This window comes from Dermacentor silvarum, chromosome 4 (assembly GCF_013339745.2).
Source record: "Dermacentor silvarum isolate Dsil-2018 chromosome 4, BIME_Dsil_1.4, whole genome shotgun sequence".
NCBI lineage: Eukaryota > Metazoa > Arthropoda > Arachnida > Ixodida > Ixodidae > Dermacentor > Dermacentor silvarum.
This window is the reverse complement of record NC_051157.2, coordinates 75,136,524-75,149,075: the sequence shown is the minus strand read 5'-3', so window position 1 is coordinate 75,149,075 and position 12,552 is coordinate 75,136,524. Positions and strand designations below refer to the sequence as shown.

At 44.7% G+C, this 12,552-nt stretch overlaps 1 protein-coding gene across 2 annotated transcripts in view; it reads left to right on the top strand.

Moving 5' to 3' along the window:
• The window catches only part of LOC119450254 (protein croquemort-like), a 94,943-nt gene that overhangs the window by 63,081 nt on the left and 19,310 nt on the right, over positions 1-12,552 (top strand). For both annotated transcript variants that reach the window (XM_037713642.2, XM_037713643.2), the window contains exons 4-10: positions 1,454-1,657; positions 3,824-3,915; positions 6,805-6,851; positions 7,003-7,075; positions 8,790-8,956; positions 10,575-10,693; positions 12,108-12,181. In XM_037713642.2, coding sequence (XP_037569570.1) covers positions 1,454-1,657; positions 3,824-3,915; positions 6,805-6,851; positions 7,003-7,075; positions 8,790-8,956; positions 10,575-10,693; positions 12,108-12,181 — 776 coding nt within the window. The remainder of the gene's footprint in view (positions 1-1,453; positions 1,658-3,823; positions 3,916-6,804; positions 6,852-7,002; positions 7,076-8,789; positions 8,957-10,574; positions 10,694-12,107; positions 12,182-12,552) is intronic.

Below are 12,552 nucleotides of genomic sequence, written 5' to 3'. Positions count from 1 at the left end.
CTTACTGGGAACCCCAAAAAACGTATTGCTTTATGTAAAAGTCCCAGTTTTGCCCGAAAGGCGATGCATCGATTGCGATAGCAAATTATTTGACAGCTATACGAAGTAAGGATAGTAGTGTTATCGGCCGTATAACTTGTAAACATTCGCTTACTAATTAAATTAACAAGCATGGTGTCAGAGCGTACAAGCAAACTTGAACACATCTCACTCGATCACCGCGGACACACGCAGTCAAAACGCTGGAGTGAGGAAGCGCGGCTGCAGCAGCGAGCGAATTGACCTTCGTGCTACCTCTCGCTTCAACGCGCACGGCGAAAACACAGCGCATGGCGAACTCTGTCTTCGTCGCTTTTAAGATAGAGGCCGCGCAATACGCAGCAGCCGCTGGAGTTCAACACGTGCGAGGGTGAGCCACCATCGTCGGCTCACCCTTGCACGCCTTCACTCGCACGTACAGCATACGGCGCGCGGCGACGATGTTATGGCCCATGGACTTCACACGGGACATCGCGGTGACGCCGACGGCGACGGCAGAAAATGCGCCTCGAGTGTGCATATTATTGCTATCGCAATAAAAGGGCCCGTTGCATGGAAAACATCACTAGTTCTAGCGTAAAAGATAAAACTGTTACATGGCTAGACTGCAAGAAAAACTAAGTGACATACTACCGGCAAAACTCACTGGTTGTGGTGTAGACTTCTGCCGCCAAACCAAAACAAAGCTTGCGCGTCCAATTTTGTTTATGCATTGCCTTCGATATCTCTCGTCGTTTAACTTCTGATAATTTGAGGTACCTTGTTTAGCAGACCGACTTCTGCAACCCGAATTTACAAGTCGGTTGTTTCGAAATATTTGGTTAGTTTTGATATTACAAAATACCGAATAGTTCATTTACTAATACGAATAGGTAGCGTGCAGTATTCGATTCGTTTTCGCAACTTCGGATATTCGCCCACCCCTGACATATGGAATTTTTCACCTAAGGTGGCTTGTAATAAGTTCTTGGTTGATAGGCACATAAACTGCACATTTGACACCCATAAAAAAGGCATTTTACTGATGTTAAATGTTTCGTGGAAATGCATATCGAATGCCTGAGCTGCTCGTTGCGTCGTGGCTTAGCGTCAACAATGTTTGCGCGCAGCCGTAAGCGTCCCTTTCAGGAGCATCATTAATTTCGCCCTTTGTCTGGCGCCCTAAAAACAGATCATATAAGTTTTCTTTTTTTTGCGTAGTTTCAGTGGTTAATTTGCCGGTTACTGGCAAATATATTCGCGGCGAAAACAGCTCCAGCTGTATATAGACAACGACGGTATTCTGCTACAAGAAATCATCGAGCATGACATGTTATCGAAGCTTGACATTGTTGCTGGCTCAGACCTACTAGAAAATGTGTGGTGTCCGCGTGACGAGACAATGACGTGGCGAATTTCACTCCTCGCTTTCCAGTCGTCGGCGCACGCTGTGCGGTTCGCGCCGGACGAGTTCTTCAAGGAGGCCTTGGAGGAAATCTTCAGCGAGACGGAAAGCAAGTTGTTCGTGAGCAAGCCGGTGCGGGCGCTGCTGTTCGAGGGTTACGAGGACGGCATCTTCAAATTTCTCAAGAGCATGGACTTCCCGGTGCCCAGCGACCGCTTCGGCTGGCTGCACGGGGTGAGTGCTTTGTCGTCGACTTGCCAGGCTGATGCCACATAACTCCAGAGGAAGTGAAAGTTGGGCTATAGCTGGTACTGGGTTCATTTCTGGTGTAACGGCGCCGCAGGGAGTAAATGCGCTGTCGAAAGTAAAACCATATGCCACATATCTAAAAATGTCGTATGAACATACGGATATCCCATATAAGAACCGGTATGTTCTCATATATTATATGGTCCGTATGGACCTCATATAATGTATGAGAACCTACGGTTCTTTATATTGGATCCTCATATGATCACGCGGGACATATACGAGAACATAAGAGTGTATGTATGGGATCCTTATACGGTCATACACTGAATATGGCGATCGTATGGGACATGCCCCAGATGATATAATTATGGGAACATAAGGGTTCTTATATGAGACCCCGATATGGGATTATTGGATATGGGGCGTATGGGTTTTTCGATAGGACGCAAACAGAAAAAAGACGTTGTGTGCACAAGCGTCGACTCTCGACTTAAGCTTTAATGAGAAACCGACAGAATACAATAGCAACACGTGGTAACGTGAACTGATATGTCATTCATTCGAAAAACAGAAATTATTTTTTCATTGAACGATGTGAATGTGTCAAGCCTCAGTTACGTCGCGTGTTTTCTGGTTATTATGTCTGGCTACAAAGTGAGCGTGGCGGAACATAAGCGTGCAGCCACAAATCCTCGCTTGAAACCGCGGTCAGCTCATCTAGATTAGGGCTGCAGACCCTATATGTCTTGAACAAATCTTAATCTTTCCCTCTAATTTTCTCGTCCTCCAGTGTAGGGTAGCCAACCGGGCTCAGTCCTGGTTAACCTTCCTGCCTTTCATTTATCCTCCTCTCTCACTCTCTCTTGAGGAGGATGAGAAGGAATTAGGTTACCTTTACAGTGGACTCTCGTTAAACGAAACCTCAGGATACCAGAAAAATAAGTTCCGTTTATCAGTAGTTTAATTTATCGAGAGACAGAGCTCAAGGGTGCACAAGAATTAGCTCTTTTGAAAGGGTCAAATACTTATTGTCAACAGCAGATAATAGGTGTGGCAGATCTGATCAGAAACCTTCTTCTTACCGAGTTTCTACTTGCACGCGGCCGCTGACTAGAGATAGCAGCACAAAACATAATTAAAAAAATAAAGATACATTTGTTAAAAAAAAAAATGTCGTTTTAGTGAAGCAGCCACTCTTAAATATGCGATTCAGAGTTGGGCCCGAGACAAAGCTTTCTAGCGTGCCGAAAAGTGACAGTAGTGGCGTACAGGAGCTACCGTGTATCACGATGAATGACCCTTTTGGGAGGACCTGCCGTTAGCACTGAGTACACGTTTCGTATCAGTTTTATTGAATGTTATTAAATGCCTACAAAAAGTGCGTACAATTATTTCTAAGGTACATGTTGACACTAAATAGGAACAGAGGAACAGTATAGTCACATCTAATGGGTATAGCTGAAAAAGGTTGTACTTATTCGGCCGGAAAAAAAATTTTGTATATCAACGGAGAAAATGAAGTCTGACCATCTTGCTTAATTTGTTGTTTAAATTTCGTGCCGGAACCATGGCACCGTCATATATTTGGGTCATTTTGATGCATTGAAATTCACAAAAGAAAGCTTGTAAGTTTATTTGCGGCTTATTTTCAACAGAAGTGGAACCAATGTCTCGGGAATAACCAGTTTACTAAGCTTTCTGACGACGCTGTCAAAATATGTGACGCAACTGGTAGCTGGTTTGGGGATTTCACCATCCGTCTTTCTAACGTTCCCCCCCCCCCCCCCCCCCCCATCCTTTATTTTCTTGCCACATCTTTGCTTACGGTATCTTACAGTATCTATCTGGATTTTCAAAACTGTCATTTACCAATCAAACAGAATGTTATATTTCTACTTGTTCCTTTAAAAATTTCATTGTCCCGTTAAACCTGAAAACATTTGCCGAAGAAATTTGCTCCGCAGCAAACTTAATTATGATTACATAACATCACACATTGCCAGCACTTGACTTAAATGTTAGCTTCTCCAAAATAGCAGGAAAATTTGCTATTCCCGACGATTATAGTCTGACGAGTTAATTTGTCTGTCTTAATACGGGGACGGCCGCTTTAGTACGGGGTGTGTAAACCTGTGACTTTTAATGCAGAAAAATGACACCGATGACGGCGAGTACACCATCTTCACCGGTGCCAAAGGGATGGACAACTACGGAGAGATGGACAAATTCAACGGGCGAGAGTGAGTACTTTTTTGCGATATCTCAGAGGGAAATGGAGCGTGGAAAAATAAATGCTATGATCGTCAGAAAAGAAAAAAAAGACTGGCGTGTTTCGGTTGGTTTCAAGGTTTGTTATCACTGGCAATGCTGTATATGTATGAGGTAAGCTTGACACTGGAACGACAGATCGAGTTCACTAATGTGGGAAACCAGTTTTTCTGCTGGTCTTTTCTTTTGTATAATGCAGTTAAAGTAAGCACGCCTTTCAGATTAGTTTTGGACATCTCTAACATGCATTATAAGTGCATCGGAATGAACTTCAATAGAAAGTTGTGATCTATCATTTATCTGTCTCTCTCTCTGCGTGTGTGTGCGTGCGTGCGTGCGTGCGTGCGTGCGTGCGTGCGTGCGTGCGTGCGTGCGTGTGTGTGTTTGGGCACCTGTGTTCGCAAACAGTTCATCGATGGCCGAATTCACACAAAGCTTTTCTGTCTGTTGTCTAAAATCTGGATTGGCAGGAATTCCCTCGTACTAAATATTCTAGCATAAGGGATATTTGTGAATATGGAGCCAGCTTCCGACGTGAAACGTTGGTCAGGGGCCTTATAACGTAAAACTATTCCAATCTGCTTTTATTGCAATCTCCTGACAACAAATTTACGTAACCACCGACGCAAGCATCGGACAGTAACCAGCAGCGTGGTTTGAAAGGCACTTTGCTTTGAAAGACAATAGCATCGCCTACATTGAACGGTTTTTATCATCTAATTGGATGACATTTAAGTGTCGAGGAGCAGGCTCAAGTGGACAAAGTTGCGATGGGGCTGAGCCAGCACACTCAAAGTAGATAACCGGATAAGGAGGGTGGTGCCGGCGTCCGCGATTGGTCCGTTTCTCCTTACTTAGCTTGCGGTGGCTGGCCGAAAATCGCAGTGGCACTTTTTTTTTTTTTTGCGAGGCAATATAGCGATAACGCTATATTGCCTCACAAAAAAAATATTTTTACACGCAAATTAATGCATACTCCTCGGCAGCTCCGAGTAGCCAGTACCAGAGCGATCGGCGCGCAGCCATCTTCTATTCCTTTCGGAACTGGGCAGTCTCCAGCTATTCAGAAAAAAGAAAAAAAATTGTTTTGTTCGGCATATTAATACATCTTCAACGCGTTCACGTCAATTTGACATAATGAGTTTTCGCGGTTTTGTGACGTCGCGTGACAGACAGACTAAGTGGGTGCAGCCCGAAAACTTTCCACCAATAGCAGAGGGCTGAAGGCGAAAAAGGCGTCGAATCAGAAATAATTAACTGTCTTTCGTTTGGTCTAATCATGCATAATCAGTGTGCACATGTCATATCAAATGGGGCGTTTTCACGCTTTTCGTGACGTCGCGTAGACTACAGGCGAAGTGGGGCTGGCCCGAAAATTTTTTGACCAATCGTGGAGGGCTGATTGCTGAATTGGAACAGAAAAGTTTGGAATAGATCTACATTATAGCTCCCCAGATTTCGGTCAGCATAGGGGGTCGCTCGCTAAAACTGCATGTTAACTACAGGTATATAACAAAGCGTAACGAAAACATGTATAATACTAACATCGCTTGCATTTTTTTGTAACCCTACCACTCACGCGCCTTACTTTGTAGCTTGGCCTTAATGTAGGTTGGCAGTACACATTTGTCGATCCGAGCGAACGTGGTAACGTTTCAGAGAGTTCACTCTGCCATACCAGGTATAATACACAAAGCTCAAGCCTGTGCTCATTGCAAGTTATGCAGCTTACAAGTGTGCAACTTGGTGTATGAATTTGACGGTTGCTCGGCCATGGCGCCCCCGCGTTCGACATGTAGCGTCCAGAAATGGGCGGAAGAGATTCGGGCAGGAAGACGGAGGGATGCCAGTCCGCGCCCACCACCTCTGACCATAGCGGGCCCACCATGAATAGGGAGCGAGCACGATTGCAAGATTAAACCATAGGACCTCCACTATATGTATCATAAGTTAAGGATGTATAAGCTTAGTAATTTTCGCGATTAAACGTCACTTGTGGACGAGACGACTAGTGCAAGCCCTCGTTTGTCAGCCGCATTACATTCGCGCTATCGTATCAAACCACGCGCAAGACGGTTACCGCGCGCGTAGACAAATAAATTGAGAGAAAAATATTTAATAAATATATTGAGAAACGTAAATATTGAGAAAAATATTCGCAAATTATTGAGAAAAATAAATACTATGTTTTTATCGTAACTCTGCTTGAAAATTGTTGCATGCGAACCAAAACCGTTATGAAACGTTACGGAACATTTTTTTTTTCGTTCCGGAGCAGAACCGGAACGGAACTTTCTTCAGTGGAATGAAACTAAAACCAGAACGAAAAACATTTCGTTCCGACACCCTGCACAAGACATTTCACATGTCCCACTGTGGCTGCGTCGCCGATTAAGCTTACCTAACTTTCTTTTTTGTTTTACGCTTCTGAAAAAACATTTTGCGCGTGTTCACGAGTTTCTTACATTTTGTCATGTGCTGGTAGTCCTTGGCCGTGACCAAGACAGCAGATGTATACAAAAAGAGACAAAAAAAAAAAAAAAGACCAGGGCGTGTATTCACAAAAAGCTCTTACGCTAGAATTCGTAAGAGGAAAGTCTATAGCCAATCCTGATTAGATTTGCTAATGCTAAGCGAAGGCGATTTGCTAATGGCAAAGTTAACTTACGAAAGTGAAGGTTCGTGAATTCGGCCCCAGTTGTTCGTTCCACGAAGAACTCGTCGTTCTTTGCTAGGTGGACAGCCGTTGGTCCGGGATTTTGGGAGCAACCTTTAAACTGGTAGCGGAATAAAGTACAACTGATTACATTTCTTTTTTTCTTCAAGCTTGTCTAATTTCACGAATTTCATTCCAATGCCAGTGAGACGTCCGCCTACCACGGCTACTGCAACATGGTCAACGGAACAGGTACGCTGCTTTACCTCGAACCTCGAAGGAATGCTAAGAAACGTTTGTCGAGAGAATAGTATTAATAAATATTTATGAGTAAAGTGTTCGAACGACAGAGTAAAGTATAATGACGCACCGCATGTTCTTTTTTTTTTATTGTTATTCTCAGTTGGAGACATGTGGCCCCCAGTTGCATTGGAAAACAAGGACAACATAACATTGTTCGTCTCCGATTTCTGTAGGTAAGTATCAGATAATTTAACAGGGTTACGCCTGAGTCCTGACGGCATCGCATATTTCCTGAGGCAGTGAGGCGCAATGCGAAAACAGAGAAGGTCGGTTACATGCTGCACGCAGGAGAAAGTGAGCTCTTGCAAGGTCACAGCTTATAGACGGGAGGGTCGACACGCGCGCTCACCAACACATGCTGTTTGTCCTTGCAGCTGGCCGGCTATTCGGGTCAACGGAGCTATTGCGCGTGGCATGCATTGCAAGTCCTGTACAGTTCATTCGCGCTCGAGGCGTTGCGCTTGAGATCAGCATGCTATGGGCTCATACTCAACGGTTACCTCTTGAGGCCTCTCCTTGATATTTTGAGACGGTATAGCCCTTGTATATAGTGTGTGCAATTGTATTGAGCAGTTGAAATCGGCTGTGTGATCTTTAACTAGTGTTCATCATGGTTCCTGTGAATATTGTTCTCTACTCCTAGATAAATTAACTCGGAAGGCTGACTTCGTGCTGCTCTTTCAACCTGTGACCTTTTTGTAGTGTGCATTAAGACCATTCTACAATGAGTAAGATCACATGAATATTGGCTAATTACGCTTGCGTACCATAGGTTGCAGGGTTTGAACATAATGAAGCTCATAGATGAACGAAATGATTACTCAACACCTATGTGTTCTGTACAACGACAATCTGACAAAGAACACCGGAGAAGGTACATTTGAGCAGAACGGTGTATACCAGTGCTTAAAGTCAAGGGGTGCGCCCCCCCTCACCCTCGGCAAGTCAATTGTAGCACTGCGGTACCAATTCAACAAGTGCTGGGGGCGATGTTATTACCAGTAGTGCCTAATTCTAACTCTCGAACTTTTTTTCAGTAATGATTTAATCGCGATTAAACGGTTTATGTTGCGTGAGCAAAAACAGGAAAGCAGGTGTCGCCGTACTGCTGCACGAATTTCCATATATATATATATATATATATATATATATATATATATATATATATATATATATATATATATATACATATATATATTAATATATATATATATAGATGAGAAGATGAGAAGTACAACATTGCGGTTATCTTCGGTATATGTACCCAATAGTTTCGGTCGGCCCACCGACCGAAACGGTTTGGCAAATAAACCTAAGATAACCGCGAAGGTGTGCTTCTCATCTTTCTAAATACGCTTGGCCCATTGTAAAATCCAGTTACTATATATATATATATATATATATATATATATATATATATATATATACATACACGTAAATGCCCTCCCCCCCTCCCCTCCACTGAAGGGAGACTTTAAGCCCTGGCGCATACCAATCGAAGTTGTATTCCAGTTACATTGCAGCAATCGCAATAAGGGTGGTGCAAAGTCGTCAGCGCGTGAGGATACGTAAAATTCTTTAAAAAACACTTGACCACTTGAAAACAGTGGCACCGCGTCGTGTTCAGGTAGGTGTTGCTTCAGTGATTCAGCCCGTACACTGGGATTATTCTACATGCCTCATACTCGTTAGATTCCCCACGCCTTCCGAGAAGTATTCAGCGTGGAATCGTTGCGCTTAAATTTTACGCGGTGTTATAGCTTGTTGACGTCAGTGTCAAAGTCTTCATTTTTTTCAAGCGCATTTTGGACGTGTTGTTCGGGAAGTTCTTAGTAAAGCGACTGTTTCACTCCACTGATATTTATGCAACACGGTGTATGACGACAGGTCCATCGTTATGGACTTTCTGGGCGACGTGGAGACTCGCGGCGTGAAGCTTCGTCGTTACTACGCCAGTCCCCGGATGTTCAACTACAGCTCCAAGGAGAGCCGCTGCTTCTGCGATAAGACGTGCCTTCCCAGCGGTGCCCTCAACGTGTCCGCCTGCGTCAAGGGTGAGTGCGGTTAATTGTGCCCTTTGTACCCGGGAGTACAGGCTATTTCCGCGCAGTCTTCTGCCGTGTTCCGCTCCCTCGAGTTTGCTAATGCAACACGAGAAGCTACGGCGATGCTAACCTATCTGGTCCCTCGAGGTAGCACATTGCGCATCACGCCTCGTTTCGCGGGATGATATCTTAATTGGTATTTCAAGCATTTACAAGCGCACAGGGACGTGTCAGTTTTAGGGGCTCTGAACACTCATAGTCTTCTGCACATCTTCTGCACGCCTTGAATAGGTAAAAGTACTGATTCAACTGTCTCACGCGTGTAAAAACACCCCAATGTTTTCGCCTGTGTCACCACTGTGGGGTGGCATAGGACGGATTCACGATTTAAGTGACGTAAATTCTCTTATACATGCGGACTGCACTTGTGTGCAAGGTTTGTCCCCAAAGGGGTCTAGGCGTTCGTCTACGTTGTATACCTCTGCAGAACCGCATCACAAATCGGAACCGAACACAGAACTTTCTTGTTCTGGTATAGAGCCGTTAGTGTGGCCGACTGGAACGCTTCAGGAACGGATTTAAATCCGGTGAATGTGCGTGACTTAGGCGACCGGGGTTTGGCACTCAGTCCATTAGACGACAGTTGGCGATGCATGAATGGGAGAAAGTGGCACTGTTACGATAAAAGTGATTTGCTTGTATCACTGTATAGTTTGTCACTCGGCCCCTGCAACCTCGCAATACAACTGACGAACACAATAGGCTGAACATATGGCTCAAACAACAGCTACGTGCTGGTTTCTTTATTTGCGCCGCGCGGCGTAGAAAAGTACGTATACTAGTCTATAACTGTTAAAACCCCCATGGGATGCGCGACTGAATGATCATATGATCAGCTCGCACGTCGCAGAATGTGGTAATCTGGAACTGGGCACGTACTACATGCACCTTAATACAAATGCAAGTCCGTCGCGACGTTATAAGACCCGTCGACGTGGTGCGCGAACATGCGATGTTTAGTTGGCAAGAAGGACACTTGAAGGGAACATTGACAAGTCGATGGATGATACTGTTCGGTTTCCATCGCTCTCCATTATTATACTGACCAGTCCATGCACCTGAGGGTTCGACGAGCCGCGGAGTGTCCAGGAAGAACGAGTATCACCGACCAGGACAGGAGCGCCTAGGAGTCGAGATACTGTGGTTAGGTCGTAGAGTACAAGCTTTTCATCGTGTGCTCTATAAAGAAAGAAATAGATCGCAGCGGTGTTCGCAAGAATCTTTGATTCGCATAAAGATGGCTATACTTAGGTGTAAAAAAAATACGGCAATACAGTACGATGTACTAACGGCCCCAGTAGGTCAATGTAATGTGCCAGGAAGGAAGGAGCGTTGTGGGGATAACGCTGGTGTTAATCACCTGCGCTCCATTCTGTCGTTGATGAACGTGGTCGAGTGCAGTCAGCTGCATCAAGTGTATACGAATAGGCGCCGGCGGGGCAGCTGCCATGTGAATTTTCGAGAAGAAAATTGTATTAGTTACCCCAACACTGTCTGGTGTCCCTCATCATCTTCAAGCGTTCGGGGAAGTTCTAGTCGTAAATTAATTTTTGTTGTGCGCCTGCAGGATCACCGGTCATCATCACTTTCCCGCACTACCTGTACGCTCATCCCATCTACCAGCTGGGCGTGGAGGGAATCAGGCCGGATCCAAAGAAGCATCAGATGTACTTGGACATTGAACCGGTGAGTGAGCGGCGTTTCTTCTTGTGGCATTGAAGTCAGGAACTGCGAGCCAAAAATTAATTTGGTTGTGGTGGTTAGCTCCGAGAGAGAGAGAGAGATAGAAAGATGAATTTTATTGTACAAACGGCTCATTATCCGAGCCGTCGTCGCTGGTTTACACACAAGGTGTTGCTTTCAGGTAGAGAAATCTCCCGAACTAGTTCGGATATCAGGTACCTCTCGGGTACGTCAGGGCTGGAGGGGGGTGGAAACGGTCGTCCTCACCGGCCCCCTTTACGTCCGCCCAAGTGCCTTATTGAACTAAATTAACGTTTAAAAGTAAATTGCCTCAGAAAATGCGTAGAGTACGACTTACACACAAGCTGCTGACATGATAGCTTCGGTTTCTTATTAGAATACACGAGAACACGTCCTCATTCTTGTAGGTACCTCCGTCTAGCGCGAGTACGTTATTGAAATAATTGTATTTCTCAAGGTAAAATGTGTCAGAAAATTCGTAAAGTACGACTTACACGCAACCTGCAGACATGATAGCATCGGATTGTAATTCGAATATACCAGAAAGCATAATTTTGCTACGCGGAAGCTCAAACACGAAGCCTTCTAACCGCCGTTTGTTGGGGTGAGCACGCCACGAAAAATCCCGACCAACTAGAGGCTAACAGCTTCGCTGTAGAGCCCCGAGGAATTGCCGAAACTAACATTGTTTCGCTCAGTGCGAGTCCCTCGTTGAATGACAGCTTGCGCTTCTCTCACGTAAGCAGAAACTTTCCGCGAATACTGTGCAAGAATGCGGCATTGGAGGGCAATATATAATCAGTTCACTGCAGTCAGCGCTTTTCATTACCATAAAATCGGGTCAAATCGTTAACAGTGCCGCTGTGCACATTTCAAAGCGCACGTGCCGCCGACCGCCCATCCACGCTAAGCAGGCGACAGTGCTGCCACCTGTAGCTCAATCTCGCGGTGAATAGCCGTAGGGGGTTGTTGCTTATGGGCTTTAGGAGAGTCGAGAGCCAGTCGAGCAAAACGTAGTCATTCGATGTTAACGTAGTAAGGTTTGTTGATCCATATGTAAACGCTATGCAGCTGCAGACTTTGTAAGGTTGCTTTGAAGTTACCACTATATTTCAAATTATTACTATCACTTCCGGTGCTGACGAGGCCGTGGTACGGGTGGCATATTCAAGAGTGCAGGAAGCATAATAATAATAGATAAGTTACATCGGGCAAGTTGGAATTGCTTGCGTGGGAGCAGGCATGGAAAAGGGAAGAGCTTGAAAGCTAGCCTCGACGATGTTTAGACAAATTTTTGGTGATAATTAGATATGTTAGAGATGCAAACCTTTATAACCTGCCGCCGGAAAAATCTTTGAGCATTGCTGAGGCATTCTTGTTCTGTTGTTTCTTTCAGAAAATGGGCATTACGGTGAACGCAGTGGCGAAATTTCAAGTCAACATTTGGATCGACAACATTCCTGATATTCCGTAAGAATGACTCTTTTTTTTCCACTGATCAAATCTTTTTGCAAACGTATTGGACCTCGCACTTTCTCACCATTTTTTTCCGAGTTATCTACCACGTTTCGAGTTTCAGTACAAATCTGCTGGCAGCAACGCCTCCAATGCCTCTTGCAATTAGATGCTATAATTCGCACGCGCATTGTGCTTCAAATTCCGTACTAACTGTTTCGGCGTACTGTTGCGCAAAGTAAAAAGAAAGAAACAAAACAAAAAATAGACGAGGAAAAATGAAAAAGGGGTGACAGAAAGAAGCGCCAAGAAGAGCGACAGAAAGAGCGTCCTTCTTTTTCCTCGGGTTTCTTACTTTGCGCCACAGTACGTCGGATTAATTATAC